The following is a 19,346-nucleotide window of genomic DNA, read 5'->3' as shown; positions in this document are numbered from 1 at the left end:
TAGCCTTTTTGATTGCTATGAGGTGTTACCTCATTGTGGTCTTGATTTGCATTTCTCTAATTAGTGATATTAAGCATCTTTTCATATGTCTGTTGGCCATCTATATGTCTTCTTTGGAGAATTTTTTTTCATGTGCTCTGTCCATTCTAAAAAATATTTATTTATTTATTATTCTCATTTGAAGGCATGTTCACTGATTTTCAGAAAGAGGGGGAAGGGGAAGGAGAGAGAAAGAGAAAGAGAAACACTGACATGAGAAAGAAACCAATTGGTTGCCTATTGTCAGTGCCCCAACTGGGGATATAACCCACGACCTGACCAGGAATCGAACTAGTGACCTTTTGGTGTACAGGACAATGCTCCAACCAACTGAGCCACAATGGCCAGGGCCTCTGTTCATTTTTTTAAAATATATTTTATTGGTTGTGCTATTATAGTTGTCCCATTTTCCCCCTTCACTCCCCTCCACCCTGCATACCCCCTCCCACCCACATTCCCCCTTTAGTTCATGTCCATGTGTCATACTTATAAGTTCATTAACTTCTACATTTCCCATACTATTCATACCCTCCCCCTGTCTATTTTCTACCTACCATCTATGCTACTTATTCTCTGTGCCTTTTCCTCTTCTCTCCTCCTCCCACTCCCCTCTTGCTAACCCTCCATGTGATCTCCATTTCTATGGTTTTGTTCCTGTTCTAGTTGTTTGCTTAGTTTGTTTTTGTTTTTTCTTTTAGGTGTGTTTGTTAATAATTGTGAGTTTGCTGTCATTTTACTATACATGTTTTAAATCTTCTTTTTCTTAGATAAGTCCCTTTAACATTTCACATAATAAGGGCTTGGTGTTGATGAACTCCTTTAGCTTTACCTTATCTGAGAAGCACTTTATCTGCCCTTCCATTCTAAATGAAAGCTTTGCTGGATATAGCAATCTTGGATGTAGGTCCTTGCCTTTCACGACTTGGAAGACTTCTTTCCAGCCCCTTCTTGCCTGTAAGGTCTCTTTTGAGAAATCAGCTGACAGTCTGATGGGAACTCCTTTGTAGGTTACTGTCTCCTTATCTCTCACTGCTTCTAGGATTCTCTCCTTAATTTTAATCTTAGGTAATGTAATGATGATGTGCCTTGGTGTGTTCCTCCTTGGGTCCAACTTTTTTGGGACTCTCTGAGCTTCCTGGACTTCCTGGAGGTCTATTTTCTTTACCAGATTGGGGAAATTCTTCTTTATTATTTGTTCAAATAACTTTTGCACTTGTTGCTCTTCCTCTTCTCCTTCTGGTACCTCTATAATTCAGATATTGGAATGTTTAAAGATGTCCTGGAAGTTCCTAAGCCTCTCCTCATTTTTTTGAATTGTTGTTTCTTCATTCTTTTCTGATTGAATGTGTCTTTCTTCCTTCTGGTCCACTTCATTGATTTGAGTCTCAGTTTCCTTCCCATCACTATTGGTTCCCTGTACATTTTCCTTCATTTCACTTAGTGTAGCCTTCATTTTTTCATCTAATTTGTGACCAAATTCAACCAATTCTGTGAGCATCCTGATTACCAGTGTTTTGAACTGTGCATCTGATAGGTTGGCAACCTCTTCGTCGCTTAGTTGTATTATTTCTGGAGCTTTGATCTGTTCTTCTGTTTGGGCCATTTTTTTTTTGTCTTGATGCACCTGTTACGTAGTGAGGGGTGGAGCCTTAGGTGTTCACCAGGGCCAGTCAACCCAGTCACTGGGTTGTGACACTGTACATGGGGAAGGGGTCTGAGAGGGAACAATGGCACTTGCTCCACTCTCTGCCAGATTTCAGTCACTTCTGCCACTTCCCACAAGCAAATTGGGCCCTTCTGGTGCTGACATCTGGGTGGGTGGTTTGTGTACGTTCTAGGACCCTGTGGATCTCTCCAACGAACTCTCCTGTGTAGCTGGGAGTCTCTTCAGGCACCTCAGCCACCACTTGTGTTTTCAATCAGTGGTTTGGGCTTTATTTCCCCACACTGGGACCCTGGGTTGTGTGGTCTGTCTTGCTCCCCAGTTTCGCCTGGTTTATCTGCATGTGAATGTGGGACCACCCAATCCGCCAGCCACCTTGTGCACTGCACCCTTCCACAATCCACTACCTCACCGGGTCCACCCACTGCTGCTTTGCATGCCTAGGGTCCACCAGCCAATGCTTTGCTGAGAGCCCTCTCTGCCTGGCCACCTGACTCCGCCCCTCCTACCGGTCTGGATGAATGTGTCTTCTTTAACACATTGGTTGTTGGACTTCCATACAGTTTGATTTTCTGTCAGTTTTGGTTGTTTTTGTTTTAAATTGTTGTGGTCCTTCTTTTGGTTGTGTGAGGAGGCACAGTGTATCTACCTATGCCTCCATCTTGGCCAGAAGTCTAATTTTAGCCTCTGTCCATTTTTTGATCATTTGTTTAGTTTTTCCTTATTGAGTTGTGTGAGTATCTTATATATTTTGGTTATCAACCCCTTATTGGATATATGAGTATCATTTGTGAATATCTTCTTCAATTCAGTAGGTTGTCTTCATTTCATTGTTAATTTTCTTCACTGTGAAGTAGTTTGATTTGGTTCCATTTGTTTATTTTTTTCCTTTGTTGCCCTTGCCTGAGGGGACATACCCAAAAAGATATTACTAAGAGTGATATTAAAGTTTATTATGTGTGTTTTCTTCTAGGAGTTTTATGTTTTGGGTTGTTTATCATTAATCAATTTTTAATTCATCTTTGTATATGGTGTAAGAAAGTGGTCCAGTTTCATTTTTTTTTGCATGTATCCATTCAGTTTTCCCAACACTACTTGTTAAACAGACTCTCATTTCTTCATTGTATATTTTTCCACCTTTGTCATAGATTAATTGACTATATATGTAAGGATTTATTTCTGGGTTCCCTCTTCTGTTCCATGGATCTGTGTGTCTGTTTTTGTACCAGTACCATGCTGTTTGATTATTATGGGCTTGTCATATAGTTTGAAATCAGGGAGTGTGACACTGCCAACTTTCTTCTTCTTTCTCAAGATTGCTTTGGCTATACATGGTATTAGGTGGTTCCATATAAATTTTAGGATTATTCTAGTTCTGAGAAGAATGACATTGGTATGTTGATAGGGATTGCATTGAGTCTGTAGTTTGTTTTAGGTAGCATGAACATTTTAAAAATATTAATCTTTTTAATCAATGAGTATGATATAGCCTTTCATTTTCTGGTGTCCTCTTCAATTTCTTTCTTCAGTGTTTTATAGTTTTTAGAGCATTGGTCTTCACCTCTTTGGTTAAATTTACTCCTAGGTATTTTATTCTTTCTGATGCAGTTATAAACGGGATTGTTTTCTTAATTTCTCCTTTCAGTCACTTGTTATTACTACATAGAAATGCCACAGATTTTCATATATTAATTTTGTATTCTTCTACTCTACTGAATTCATTTATTACTTTTATTAATTTTTTGGTAGAGTCTTTAAAGTTTTTCTATATATGGTATTATGCCACCTGTAAATAGTGATAGTTTTACTTCTTACTTTACAATTGAGGTGCCTTTTATATCTTTTTCTTGTCTGATTGCTGTGACTAGGACTTCTAATACTTTATTGAATAACAGTGGTGGGAGTGGGCATCTTTGTCTTGTTCCTGATCTTAGAGGAAAATTTTTCAATTTTTCATCATTAGTATGATGTTAGATATGGTTTTATCATATATGGCCTTTATTATGTGGAGGTAAGTTCCCTCTATATCCACTTTGTTGAGAGTTTTTATCATGTATGAATGTTGAATCTTGTCAAGTGCTTTTCATTCATCCATTGAGATGACCATATAATTTTTATTCTTGCTTTTGTTGATGTGATGTTATCACATCATTAACAGATATTGAACCATCCTTGCATCCTGAGATAAATCTCACTTGATCGTGGTATATAATCTTTTTAATGTATTATTAAATTCAGTTTGCTAGAACTATTTCATTGAGAATTTTCACATCTATGTTTGTCAGGGATATGGCCTATAATTTTCTTTCTTTCTTCCTTTCTTTCTTTCTTTCTTTCTTTCTTTCTTTCTTTCTTTCTCTTTCTCTTTTCTTTTCTCCTTCCTTCCTTCCTTCCTTCCTTCCTTCCTTCCTTCCTTCCTTCTTTCTTTCTTTCTTTCTTTCTTTCTTTCTTTATTTATTTATTTCTTTCCATCATTGTCTGGTTTTGGTGCTAGGGTAATACTGGCCTTATAGAATGAATTTGGAAATGTTCTTCCTCTTCAATTTTTTTGTAATAGTCTGAGAAGAATAGATATTAATTCTTCTTTAAATGTTAGGTAGAATTCACTGGTGAAGGCATCTGGTCCCAGACTTTTGTTTTTGGGAGCTTTTTTTTTTTTATTAATACTGCTTCAGTTTATTGCTGGTAATTGGTCTGTTCAGATTTTCTGTTTCTTCCTGGTTCGCTCTTGGGAGGTTCTGTGTTTCTAGGAATTTATCCACTTCTTTTAGTTTGTCCAAGTTGTCCAATAAGTAGCATATAATTGTTCACAGTATTCTTTTATTATCCTTTGTATTTCTGTGGTTTTGGTTGTAGTCTCTTTTTTTCATTTCTGTTTTTATTTATTTGAGTTCTCTTGTTTTCTTGATGAGTCTGGCTAACGGTTTGTCAATTTTGAGAATTTAAAGAGTATTTGTATAGCACTGAGCACATAAAAATCACTAAGTGGACTTTTTTTTAGTAAAAAAATCCACAGTTTTTAAACTCCATCTCTTTCCTTCTTCAGAAAACCTAATCTCTTTTCATTTTCTCCCTCTTAGTTAGCAACTGCAAATGCATCCTTTCTAGTCAAAATACCCCATCGGCTGTGACACTGACTTACATTACTCACTTTTAAGATGCCTTAACTAAAATTCAGATTCATGTCGAATCCTTATACTTTTCCCCACCAACTTCAATTTCTGTTCCTCTAACAACCTCCTTTATTCTTTTCAGTCTTAGATACTCATTATTCCATGTTCATTTTATTTTTTGCCATGTTAAAGGGCTTTGATGACTCTGCTTAGGGTGGCTGGTCTTTTACCAAGTGCACTTAGAATGGAGGAGAGGAAGGAAGACTGAACCAGGTGAAGAACAAATTATCTCAATGCCGTGCTCTGCTCACTTCCATAGAAGGCTGTAATTGGAGAGGGAACACTCTATGCACCTGTCTAACACTCAGGGACTCTCATATAAATAGCAATATGATGTTCTTTCAAATCAATGGTCTTGCCCCTGACTCCTGAGCAGAATTTAACAGCTGTCAATAGAACCGGTGGCAGTAATAGAGTGGATAGAACACTAAACTAGGAATCAGAAGATCTAATTTCTAGCCCTGGCTCTGCCCACGCTTACTACCATGACCCTCGCAAAGTCACTTACACTTATTTGGCCCTAATTACCTTAGGGATAGTAATGATCACAGTTATGAGAGTCAAACATATGTGAACATACTCTCTTCTGAGCACATATTTTAGCCTTGTATACATCAAAGTTATATTTGTTGCTATAATCAAATCCCAACTATCCAGATTCATCTCATACATGAAAAATCTCCATGCACTTTGCTTTCAGCCCATACTGAACTGTGCAGATGAGGCAGGGCTGGCTGAATGGAAAACTAAAGACTCAAAACCTCTAGCTATAAAATACTGCAGAGAATGTGATGGCAGGAGAAACTCCCAGTCTTGCAGGAGAGTTCATTGGAAAGTGGGACTAGAGAGCAGAGTGAGTGAGTGGCATTGTTTCCTCTCTAACCCCTCCCCCACAGGCAGTGCCACAACACAGCAAAGAGGGTTGCCTCACCTGGGTGAATACCTAAGGCTCTGCCTCCTTACATAACAATGCACCAAGACAAATAAGGCCCAAATGAAAGAACAGATCAAAACTCCAGAAAGATAGCTAAGCAATGAGGAGATAGACAACCTATCTGATGCAGAGTTCAAAACACTGGTAATCAGGATGCTCACAGAATTGATTCAGCTGTGTCACAAAATGAAGAAAGAAATGAAGGCTACCCAAAGTGAAAAAAAGCAAAATATACAGGGAACCAAGAGTGAAGGGAAGGAAATTGGGACTCATATCAATGGTTTGGAACAAAAGGAAGAACAAAAATTCAACCAGAACAGAATGAAGAAACAAGAATTCAAAAAAAAAAAAAAAAAAACCAAGAGGCTTAAGAACCTCCAGGACAACTTCAAATGTTCCAACATCCAAATCATTAGGGTACCAGAAGGAGAAGAGGAAGAACAAGAAATTGAAAATTTATTTGAAAAAGTAATGAAGGAAAACTTACCCAGTCTGGTGAAGGAAATAGACTTCCAGGAAGCCCAGGAAGTCCAGAGAGTCCCAAAAAATTAAACTCAAGGAGGAACACACAAAGGCACATCATCATTAAGTTATCCAAGGTTAAAGGTAAGGAGAGAATCCTAAAAGCAGCAAGAGGAAAGGAGACAGTTACCTACAAAAGAGTTTCCATAAGACTATCAGCGGATTTCTCAAAAGAAACCTTATAGGCCAGAAGGGGCTGGAAAGAAGTATTTCAAGTCATGAAAGACAAGGACCTACATCCAAGATTGCTATATCCAGCAAAGCTTTCATTTAGAATGGAAGTGCAGAGATGGTAAAGCCAAAGGAGTTCATCATCACCAAGTCCTTATTATATGAAATGTTAAAGGGACTTATCTAAGAAATAGAAGATCAAAAACTATGAGCAGTAAAATGACAACAAACTCATGACTGTCAACAACTGAACCTAAAAAAACAACAGCTAAGCAAACAACTAGAACAGGAACAGAATCACAGAAATGGAGATCACATGGAGGGTTATTAGTGGGGAGAGCGAGGGGAAGAATGCGGGTAGGGGGAAGGTACAGGGAAGAAGAAGCATAATTGGTAGGTATAAAATAGACAAGAGGAGGTTAAGAATAGTATAGGAAACAGAGAGGCCAAGGAACTTATATACACAATCCATGGACATGAACTAAGGGAGGGGGGATGCTGGACAGTGGGGGTGTGCAGGGCAGAGGGGAAAGAAAGGGGAGAAAAAAATGGGAAAACTAATAGCATAATATCAATAAAATATACTTTTTAAAAAAGCAATTTAAAACCAAACTGGTTTTACTGACTAATTAACTGATTGATGGATTAGTTGATTGATGGTCATTCTTCTGTTTTTGATGATCCAACAGTTAAAATAGCTTTTCTCAATTTTATCATCATTGACATTTTGGACAAGAAAACTATTTCTTATAGAGAGCTGTCCTGTGTATTTCAGGATGTTTAGTAGCGTCCCTGGCCTCTACCCACTTGATGCCCATCATGATCATCAAAAACGTCTCCAGATATTTCAGGCATTCCCCCTGGGAAACAGGATTGCTTCTGGTCGGTATCTACCGAGTTAAAGAATCACGAGGTCTTATTTTACTGCTTTTTATTTACACATCTAACTCCTTAAGTATGGTAACTCCATATTCTATATTTTCTCTACATTTCTACATATTACAGGTCAAAACTACATAGAGTTAATGTTCAATAAAAATTTTGGTATATGGGAATGCTATGACTGTGTTAATTGCACCGCCACTCACCAGTATCACATATCAAAAAACTGTCCTTATCAAGAGAAAGCACTAAGTCAGTTTTCTACTGGAAAGTTGGTAAGTTTGAATCTTCCTAAACATCCCATAAAAACAAAAACTTGATTTGTACACTGGACTTACAAGGCTTAGAGTTTTGTTATATAGGACAATGGCTCTCAACCGGAGGTGATTTTTGTCTCCCAGGGAACATTTGCCAAAGTCTGGAGACATTTTTGGGTGTCACAACTGGGGGAAAGGGCATCTAATGGGATGCTGGTAAACCTCCTACAATGCACAGGACAGCTCCACAACAAATAATTATCCAGTCCAGTGTATCAACATTTTGACAGTGCTAACAAGGAGCTCTGCTATATTGGAAGAATTATGCACTGTGCCTTTTCTTGGCTATGTGGACTTTTTCTTTGGAGAACATAATCAAGTCTCTGTTCTTCTTTCTCACAGCTGCTCATGGCACAAGTTCCTAAGATGCATGCTTACGATCTTTCCCTTCCTAGAATGGATGTGTTTGTATCGATTCAAGGACTGGCTTCTTGGAGACTTACTTGCTGGTATGAGTGTTGGCCTTGTGCAAGTTCCCCAAGGTAAGGAAGATACAAAGCCTTTCAGCCGCAGACAACGTGTCAGACCTTGTCCACTCACCCAGAGTAAACAGTTACTTCTATTACATGAATAGAAAAAAAATATGAATTCCATTCACATCATTACCATTTGTTTGTTCCCTTACCTGCCAGATTTCTAACTCAGAATGGTTCCAAAATACTTGGTTTAGTTTGCACACCTGAATTCTTGCATCTGCAATGTCTATTCATGGTCTTTTTATTTATTTATTTATTTATTTTTTGCTTAACTAGATATTTCAGAGTCACATGACGACAAAAGACCTTATTGGCACTGGTTTCGCTTAGGAAGGTGAAGGATAGGAAACATAGCATGCTAGCATCTCTTCCACCAGTCACACACACAGCAGTCCAGGGGCTACTCTTTGGTCTTCCAAGCAGCAGTTCAGACTTAAGGCAACAAGATCATTCAGATAGGTAGAGAGCTAGCTGGGCTTTAGAAGCCTCATTTCTCAAATAGAAACCAACCTCTCTGGGAATTTTCATTAACACCTGCTTTCTGGGTCCCACAAGTGACATGCCCAGTTACAAGATCATTGTGCTCAGAGAAGCCAAAGTGAGGACCTCCCACTGGATACTTATCCTGCATTTACATCCTCTCAGTCCAGACAGAGTACACTAATCATGCTCATTTTCATGATAACCAATGTTGGCTGGTAACACAGCTGACATTCCACTGTTACCAGGTTTTGAAAAAAAAAAAAAAACAGCTAGAAAGTTAACTCAAGATAAATTTACCCACAGAGAAAGAGGAAGGATTTTGTTAATTCTTTACTTACAGTGGTTCACAGTTCCGTGCATAGTCTTTAAACGCCTCTATTTCTCTACTTTTCTGGGGCCAAGCAGGCAGGATTGAAACTTGTGATTGTACAGGTTGTGCCCAGCACAAAAGAACCAGCCAAAGGGGCAAGTGGTAGCTTTCTGACACAGGACTGTTAGTTAGGGGAAAGGAATCCCTTTTTAAAAAAACTGTCACACAGTAAAACTGACTTCCTTTTGGTGCACAGTTCTGTGGAGTTAAACACATACATAGATTTGTGTAACCACCACCACAGTCAAGGTACCTAACATTCCCATCAGCCTCAAACCTCTCTCCTGCCAACTCTTTCAGTCATGTCCTCCTCTAACCTCAAAGCCCCGGCAAGCACTAATTTGCTGTCCTTCAACACAGTGCTGTCTTTTTTAGAATATCATGTAAGTGGACTCTTACAGTATGTAACTTTTGAAGGCTGGCTTCTTTAATTCAGCATTAGGTATTTGAAATTAACACAAATGGTTATATACATTGATAGTTTGTTCCTTTTTATTGCTGAGTAATATTCCATTGTGTGGCTGTACCACAATTTATTTATCCATTCACCTGTTTTTGATGGGCATTTTGTTTCCAGTTTTTGGCTGTCACAAATAAAGTTGCTATGAAGATTTATGTAAAGATTTTTGTGTGACCATGTTTTCATTTCTCTAAGGTAAATAAATACCCAGGAGTAGTACTGTTCATCCTGTAAAGTGTACGTTTAACTTTATAAGAAACTGCCAAACTGTTTTCCAGAGTTGCCGTACCTACTATTTTACATGTCTGTCAGCAACGTAGATGCCCTTTGCAAGGTGAAGCAACTGTCCATCTATTCTAGTTTGCTGAGAATTTTTATAATGAGTGGATGTTACATATTGCCAACTATTTTTCCTTCATGTATTGATATGATCATGTGGTTTTTATCTTTAGACTGCTAGCATGGTGGATTATATTAACTGAGTTGTAAATATTGAACTGGCAGGTGTAAACCAAAGTGATCCATGTATATGAGCACACCCATGTCCAGGAAGGCATCAGAAAGTCTCCCGAGCATTCCTGTGGTGCTGTAATGAGCAACCTCAACTCTGGCACTGAGGCTTTACCTGGCATCCCCCACACACTTCTGCTTATCAAAGGCCCTTCACTTATGGCCAAAGTTTGAGGACATCCTATTGCTAAATTATCAACTCATCAGTGTGATTCGATACTAAAATAAGAATAATATTAGGATGTATAAGAATACCTGGCATCCAGCACATCACTATATGAATGAATAAATCCATGTAACTCTTGATAAGAGACTGTATGTTATTTTAAGTAGTATGAATAATGAAATAATTTGTGGTGTGAATAACTCAAAAGTTTTACTTAAATAGGTAGTCCCTAATGCCTTAAAAATTTTCTTCGAATGAAACAAAAATACTGTATGGTAAAGACCTTATTTAAAATGTTCTGGATCTTTTGTACAGTGGAATTCCAATTCATAAATGTAAAAGAAAATAGAAAATCACCATTGGAGAAACACCACAGTGGTAATTGTTGTAGATAAAATTCCCTAAAAGTTGTTAAAATTGGTAGGTAAAAGTTTGTAAACCATGAAATAGGATTTGCATAGTTTCAAAGTATCTTCCTGAAAATATTTATTAACTACCCCACTACTTGACAGTAGAGATTTGGGGGGACCACTTTAACCATGTGGTCAGTGCTGTCACCACCAGCAGTAAGACACACAGAGATCACAAATCCTGGGTCATGATGGGCCAAGAAGACACAGCATCATTTCTATAGAATTCTCACCAAAAATGGATAGTTAGTGCAATCATGAGGAAACTGAAGACAACCTCCAATTACAGGACATTTGACAAAATAACTGATCTATTAATATTCTTCCAAAGTGTTAATGTTAAGAAAGACAAATAAGGTCTGAGGAACCATTACAGATTGCAGGACTAAGGAAAAATAACAACTAATTGGAATGTAGGGCTCTGCGTAAAATCCTGGAACAGAAAAAGGAAATTAGTGGTAAAACTGATGAGATTCAAATAAAGCCTTTAGTTAATTTCTGATGTTAATTTTCTGGCTCTGATCATTATGATTATGTAAAATGTTAACATTAGGAGAACCTACATGAGGGATATGTGAAAACCGTCTATTTTTGTAACTTCTATAAGTCTGAAACTAGTCATTCAAAATATAAAAGTTTCTAAGGGTATTAGAAAGTTTGGAAACTTGGTTGCCTTCTATTTCTCCACAGCCTAAGCTTAACTGAGACCGGACAACTTAGCATAGGCGTTACCAACTAATTCTCTTACCTTCCCTGTATTGGTAAGTTGTTTGAAACCCTACATTTCAAAGACTCCCTCTTCATGCTAATGTTGCTCATCAAGGGCAAATAGGGGCTGTTCAACATTATACTGAAATTCATAGGCAGTGTATTGTAGCAAAAAAAAGGAAATATAAAGTATATGGCTTGTAAAGAAAGAAATAAAACTTTATTATTTATATCTTTTTAAATATAGAGAATTGAAGAGAGTCTACAGAAAAATTAATAGAATTCATAAGATTTTATCAAGGTTGCTGGATACAAGATCAGCATATAAAAATCAATTACATTCCTATCTATCTGCAGAAACCACAGTGAAAAACATTTAAAATATGCTATTTACAAAAGCATAATAAATGTGAATTAAGTTATAATGAAACTAAGATGTATAAGACCTCTAAAGGAAAATACACTTTAATTAGTAATATTAATAAGGACCTACATTAATAAAAAATACATACTTGTGGCTTAGAAGACTCGATATTTGAAAATCTCAGTTCTCTCAAAATTGATTTATAATTTGTTAGAATCTCAATGTAAATTCTAAGAAGACTTTTTAATAAAAAATTAGCAGATTCTACAATGTATGTAAGCCAAGAACAGACAATTTTTAAAAAGAAAAACATGGGCAGACTTGCTTCTGTAGCTATCAAGACAACACAAAGTTATAATATTTTTTAAGATAATGTACAGCAAAGGTAGAAAGAATAAATAAACATTCATATATGCATACACTGAAATACACAGAAGGAAAATGAGCAATCTCAAGCAACTCACCACAACATGGGAAAAAAAAGCAGAAATAAACATTAATCCACAATTCAAAAGCAGGCAGAACTAAACTATATTGTTAGGAGATATGTTTTACTAGTAGTAAACCTACAAAGAAAGCTAAGATATTACTAACACAGAAGTCAAACTCTACCTGAGCAGGAGAAATGGAGTTGTAATCAAAGACCTGGGTGGTGGTGACGTGGATGTTTGTTTTATAAATATTTAGTAAGCTCAACACCTATTTTAATGTACTTTCTATGTATATATTATATTTCACAATGAAAATAGGTATTACTAAATTATCAAAACTATTACTAAATTAGTTACTAAAACAGTGATTAAGATAGTATGGTATTACAGAGATTGACAATTAAGTCAATGGAACAAAAAATGTTATACATATATAAATCAAATGGTTTATGTCAGATGTGTTACTATAGAAACAGAGTTTTAAATAAATTATGTGAAATAATTGGATTCTTATGTGCAAAAACAATTTTTAGACCTCTACATCACATCATACACAAAAATCTATTCTTGGTAGATTGAAAACCTAAATATTAAAGGTAAAGCAATAAACATTTGGGGGAATAATATGGAAGAGTATCTTCATGATCTTGAGGTACAAAATGATTTCTTAAGAAAGACACAAAAGCACTAGCCTAAAAAAGAAATGACAAATTGAATTAAGTAAAAGTTAAGGACTGTTTATTCAAAGAAAACATGAAGACTGAAAAGCAAACCACAGAATAGGAGAGATTTGTAACAATATACCCAACAAGAGACTTAATCTGTAATATATATATGCCTACAGATCTGTAAGGAAACATAAGATTGATCAACACTATTGGTAACCAATGAAATGAAAACTGAAATTAAAATGCGTTACACTCTAACTCAGGGGTGTCAAACTCATTTTCACCGGGGGCCACATCAGCCTCGCAGTTGCCTTCAAAGGGCCGAATATAATTTCAACTCCTTAACAGTTAAGGAGTAGTTACATTTACGCAATCCTGAAATTATTTCAGCCCTTTGAAGGCAATCACAAGGCTGATGTGGTCCCTGGTGAAAATGAGTTTGACACCCCTGCACTAACTCATACACACAAAATTAAAAATCTGACAGTATCATGTGCTAACAAAGAGGTAGATGCTGGGAACTGTCATACAGTGCTGGTGGGAGTGTAATGTACAACCATTTGGAAACAGTTTGGCATTTTCTGGTAAATGTCCCAGCAATTATGCTTCAAGGGATATCATCTCAAAGAACTTACACAGCTGTGCACCAGGAGGCCTGTGTATAAGAACATGCATAGTAGTATTGCTCATAATGGCCCCAAACTGGAAACAAAGTCAGGGGACCACAAAAGCCCAGAGACAAAGAGAATGGGCAGTACTGCCTTGGCTCCTGATGGCTTTTTAGTTCTGGTTCTGGTCCCTGGCCCAACTGCCTTTTGTACTCTTTTAATAAATTTCCTATTTTGCTTAAGCTAATCTGAACAGGTTTGCTGTGTTTTTGCAATCAACAGAGCCTTGCTTAGGGAAAATAATATGGAAGGGGAACCTATAAATTACAAGAGACTTCAGAAATTTAGCGATCAATGTGAAAATCATATTTGAGCCCTGATGTAAACAACAAAGATTGTAAAAGAAATCACAACATATAATAGCAAATGATTTTTTAAAGGTCACCCTGAAACCCACTACATTTCTGGCTCAAGGTCTCTCATGAGGTTCCAGTTAAGGTGTCAGTCATCTCAAGACACTACTGAGGTGGGAGGATCAGTTTCCAGGCTCACCCATGTGTTTGATGGATGGCCTGGTTTTCTTTCTTTTCCTTCCTTTCTCTCTCTCTCTCTCTCTCTCTCTCCCTCCCTCCCTCCCTCCCTCCCTCCCTCTTTCTTTCTTCTCTCTCTTTCTTTCTTTCCTCACCCAAGGACATGCTTATTGATTTTAGAGAGAGGGGAAGGAAGGGAGAGAAAGGGAGAGAGAGAGAAAGATGTATTGGTTCCATCACACACTCCCTGACTGGGGACCAAACCTGCAATCCAGGCATGTGCCCTGACTGGGAATCAAACCTGTAAACTCTTGGTTTAGGGGATGATACTCCAACCAACTGAGCCACACCAGCCAAGGCTGGCTTGGTTTTCTCGCCATGTGGGACTCTCCCTGGGTTCCTTAAATGTCCTTGCAGCATAGCAGCTGGCAGGAGCAACTGCATGTGCAGGGCCCAGGGAAAAATGAAAATGCAGAGTCTGTAATTCAAAAATTATTCAGAATTTCAGGATGGTCAGAGTAGAGCATGAAGCCTAGGGCTCTATGTGATTGCTTTAGTCACACAGCCATGAACTCAACACGGGTGGCTGCTGACCTGCATGAAAGAGAATAACCAAGACAGAAGCCACAGTCTTCTTGCAACCTAGTCTTGAAACTAATATCCTATCATTTTTGCTGTAGTTTATTCATTAGAAGCAGCTTACAAGCTCCACCCCACACTTACAGGGCAGGGATCACACAGGGCATGAACACCAGTTGGCTACTGCAGGCCCTCGACCACAGCAACCACGTGTGAGATAAGCAGGGAAATGTGAACACAGACTGGATATTTGATAGTGTTAAAGGGCCATTATTTTTTAGGTATGATAATATAGTTGAGTTAAAAGAGGGTCTTCTTTTAAAGATACATACTGAAATATTTACAGAGGAAATGATTTCATATCTTCAGGTTTGCTTCAAAGTAATGTGGAGTGGGAGAGAGTAGGGGCACCGGTGAAACAGGACTGGCCATGCCTTGACAGTGGTTGAAGCAGGTGGTGGATACACAGGAGTTCGCTGTACTCTATTTTTATATATGATTGAACGTTTGCATTAAAAACAAGCCTTACCTGGCTGGCATAGCTCAGTGGGTTGAGCTCGGGCTGCGAAGCAAAGTGTCTCAGGTTCGATTCCCAGTCAGGGCACATGCCTGGGTTGCAGGCCACGGCCCCCAGCAACTTCACATTGATGTTTCTCTCTCTCTCTCTTTTTCCCTCCCTTCCATAAAATAAAAATAAATAAATAAATAAATAAATAAATAAATAAAATCTTAAAAAAAAAAAAGAAAAGGATACTTAAAAAAAAAAGCCTTGCTTGTCCAAGGCAGTAAATTGGCTCAGTGGGCTCCCTGGTGTGATCTGAGTTGAGGCCCTCAAGGGCGGGAGCTATGGGGCTTGAGACATCAAAAAGGTGACACCATGCATGTTAACCTGTTTGCTTCAAAATTTCCTGATTCAACAGGGGAGTGGGAGGAGGAAAGAGGGGGAAAAGGTACAGAGAATAAGTAGCATAGATGGTAGGTAGAAATAGTATAGGAAATGTAGAAGCTAAAGAACTTATGACACATGGACATGAACTAAAGAAGGGAAATGTGGGTGGGAGAGGGTGTGCAGGGTGGAGGGGAGTGAAGGGGGAAAATGGGACAACTGTAATAGCATAATCAATAAAATATATATATATATTTTTTAAAGATTTTATTTATTTATTTTTAGAGAGGGAAGGGAGAGAGAGAGAGAGAGAGAGAGAGAAACATCAATGTGCGGTTGCTGGGGGTTCTGGCCTGCAACCCAGGAATGTACCCTGGCTGGGAATCGAACCTGGGACACTTTAGTTCCCAGCCCGCGCTCAATCCACTGAGCTACGCCAGCCAAGGCTAATAAAATATATATTTTTAAAAAATTCCCGATTCTCGTGGTGCTTTTTAGAAAAGAATGTAAGTATTGAAGAAGGAGCTGGAGGAAGAGATGAGACTGATTAGCATATGGAAGAGACACAACACGTATCGAGTTGGAGTCAAGCCAGTTAAGTGTGATTCTTGCCTTGCTCTCCAGCTCTGTCGTCAGTCCTGGAGAATCCTCAGGGCCTCCTTGTGCTAGGCTGGGGGTGGCAGAGGGGCTGCTTCTGAGTCATCGGAAGTTGAGGTCTCATTGCTGTGATGTTCTCTTTCCATGGAGCATGAAGACCTCGCAGTGAAAGGTGTTGAAGCATATGACGTATAATTGAGGTGTAAAACCATTTGGCACAATACAAAAAAGGAGATAAAAAAAGGTATTAATTAAAGGCTGTATGCCAAGGGATACTAATACCATAGTCAGCTATATATGTAGATCGTGTTTATTTTAAATATTCTTTACAGTTTTTATTTAAGGTGACTTTTAAAAGCCAAGCTACATTTTCTTACTTAAATTGTCTTGCTTTTCAGTCCTGACGTTCAGTTTGCTGGCGAGGCAACTCATTCCACCTCTCAATGTCTCATATGCAGCTTTCTGTTCTTCAATACTTTATGTGATTTTTGGATCATGTCATCAAATGTCCATTGGTGAGTTCAGCACTGGAACCACACAAGGTGGATGAGGTCCCCACTTTAATTGTTGACTTATTGCTAAGGAAACCAAGTTAAAGCTATGTTTAAGGTAGAAAAGCGGTAGGGTAGACATTCTATTCACAGGATTAGTGTTTAGATTTTAGAAATGGAACACTTCTAGTGTGTCATTATTAATGCCACCGCCAGATAAGCAGGCCAGAAAGCTGTTTCCCAAAGGAATTAAAGGACATTGGGGTCTGGCCACCCTCAACCAGGAAGATCTAGAAACAATTTTGCCAATTACTTTTAGAGTAGATCCATCTCTCAGCTGGACCCATGATAAGCAAACTTCGTGGGCCTGATTTATAATTACCATGTCAGCTTATTAATTTACAGTGAGAAAATGCTGTCACAGTAATCAAAACACTCAAATCCGCAGGATGAGTACTTTCTTTCTCAGAGTCAAAAGTCCATCTACTATTTAATAATTAGAATAATTTAATAATTAGAATTAGAATTTAATAATTAGAATTCTGTTACAGAAACCAAACTAGTTAAAGGTCATGTAATCAGCACATGTACTAGGTGAACCTGCATAGAAATCAAATCACGAACTGCCCAGCAGTCTTGGAAGGGCGTGGCCAGCATTCACTCAGTGAAGTGCCTTTTCCTGGCTTCCCCACGCAGCCAACAGCGATATCTTTGCCTGACCTTCCTCTTCTCCAGATGTGTTTGTTCCGTCTGGAGCCATCCCATTCTTCTAGGTGTGGGGTGCTACTGTGCCTTTTGAAAGGGCAATATCACATATTTTTACTAAAATCCATTATGTGTTGATTTTACATTTGAACATGTAGAAAAAATTATATTCCCATATTCCCAAGGCACATCACAATTATTTCTAAATGCTGATAATGAGGCCTAGTAGAGGTTTGTTTCTGTTAGGCAGCTTAAAAGTCAGGTTTGCCTTTGCTCACATACCCTTATGTATGTGCATATGAAGACTAAACGAAATTATCTTTGAAACGGGTTGAGCTCAGCCACATTTTGCACCTCGTAAATTTTTCATAAGTGTTAAGTATTCTTCTCCTTATAATATTGTGGTTTAGTTTTTGTTTTCTGATACTTTCACCACCGCCTCACCTTTCACCACCTCTAAGAGCAGGCACAGGGGCTGAACCTGATACACATTTCCAGCCAACACCCTTTGATTCCCACTCTAACTGCCCACAGTGAAAGAGGTTATTACCTGGACCACCAAGATCTAAGTACTATGACTTGGTCACAGTTTGTGGAGCCAGAGGTTTTACTTTGCTTTTTTCTCTCTCTTATTTCTCCATGGCCACTTTAAAATAAGAAAAGCTCTTCAGATCAAGGACAAAGCAACATAAGATCATGCCTTGAGTTTGTCAATATCTTCAGTTTACCTGGACTTAAAACCTTACTTTCTGCCTGAACATCTTCTTTCACAGGTCCCTTCTTCCTTTTGAGCACGCTGGTGGTCAATATCCTGAAGTTGCACCCATTCAACAGTGGCCACCTGATACTGGGCTCTTTCATCAAACAGGACTTTACCAACCCCTCTTTCTACACGGCTTATAACAGATCCTTGAGTGTGGTAGCATCCACAACATTTCTGACTGGGATTATTCAGGTAGGACCTGTGTCTCCAAACCTTGGAAGGAGAAATAAGTAAAGGGGCTACCAATAGACTCCTGCCCCTAGTTGCTCCTGCTACCCATTATGATACACCTGGAACTTCAGTGATTTGTTTCTGGAAAACTTGTGGGATGTGTGAATAGCCTGTGACAAGAGAGAGTCTTCTCCCTTGCCAGAAATCACCCACCATTGGTTTTATTTTTGTTTTTATTACTCAAAACAGCTTCATTTTTTAATTTCGTTTTCAGACTCTGTGCTTGCGCCTTCAATACTGTCACATGAGTTTCTGCTCCTCACTAAGAAAGCATGCTTGGTCCTGCCACAGACGCATTTAGCACACATGGACCCACCACAGGCCCTGCTGACGAGTTTTTCCTTTCAGACCACCTCACTAGAACTTTAGGTCTCATAGCACGAACTCCACAAAGTCAGCCTGGGTGCACGCCACATGCAGATTCTGGTGCTTTCCCAGCCTTCTTGGTGTAAAAGTACATAATTCTGTTCCCAGGGGTTCAGGACAGCCTAGTTTTATGAGAGGGGGTATTGTAGGACAGCTGCCACCAGTATGTCAAACCCTGGGCCACTGTGAATGCCTGAAGACACCATCCCCAGGGGAGAAAAAACCATCCACCATTAATTTTGGATGACATACTGTACACACTCACCCATCCCTTCTCTAAAATTAAAGAGGGGCCTTAGTAGATTTCATGTTTTTAAAAATTCCTCTATATTCTTTCAATAAGAATAGCACTGACAGGCTCGAATACAATGTCTTGGGTTAGTAAACACTGGAGTCAGACCTGGAACCTTTTCCTGCAATGATAGGACCACAGCTCAAGGACAATAATATCAAAGATGTGTTAAGATATCAATGTTTATTTTTTGGCAATGTCTTTCATTTTTGTCTGAGAATCTACCATCTGAAGCTTAATCCACCTATCTAAAACCACATATTATAGATTTATTTTCCTTTCTTTTTAACTAGCCCAATCTCTAGCTAATTTTCACTGATCTATCCTGGGACCATCTTTCATTAGGTGAGGATTTGTTGAGAGCCTAAAAAGGCAAGTTATTAGGGTGGGCTGACCCCAGCCCTGACATTTACCAGGTGTATGAACATAAATTATCTTACCTTTGTGGGCCTTAGCTGTCTCAAGCATAAAGTGAGAATAATGTTTGTTTTCTGGGGTTCTTGTCAGGATTAAGTGAGAAAATACGTGTAACACTCAGCTGAGAACCTGTC

The 19,346-nt window shown here is 38.5% G+C and overlaps 1 protein-coding gene and 1 pseudogene across 1 annotated transcript in view; one reads left to right on the top strand and one right to left on the bottom strand.

The window, feature by feature from the left end:
• SLC26A8 (solute carrier family 26 member 8) overlaps positions 1 to 19,346 on the top strand; it is a 70,904-nt gene that overhangs the window by 3,861 nt on the left and 47,697 nt on the right. Inside the window, exons 2-4 of the mRNA XM_028510335.2 lie at positions 8,044 to 8,183; positions 16,346 to 16,462; positions 17,917 to 18,098. Coding sequence (XP_028366136.1) covers positions 8,044 to 8,183; positions 16,346 to 16,462; positions 17,917 to 18,098 — 439 coding nt within the window. The remainder of the gene's footprint in view (positions 1 to 8,043; positions 8,184 to 16,345; positions 16,463 to 17,916; positions 18,099 to 19,346) is intronic.
• LOC114494041 lies at positions 18,159 to 18,825 on the bottom strand (annotated as a pseudogene).

This window comes from Phyllostomus discolor, chromosome 4, assembly GCF_004126475.2.
Source record: "Phyllostomus discolor isolate MPI-MPIP mPhyDis1 chromosome 4, mPhyDis1.pri.v3, whole genome shotgun sequence".
In the NCBI taxonomy this organism is placed as follows: Eukaryota; Metazoa; Chordata; class Mammalia; order Chiroptera; family Phyllostomidae; genus Phyllostomus; species Phyllostomus discolor.
This window is presented reverse-complemented; position numbering and strand designations above follow the sequence as displayed.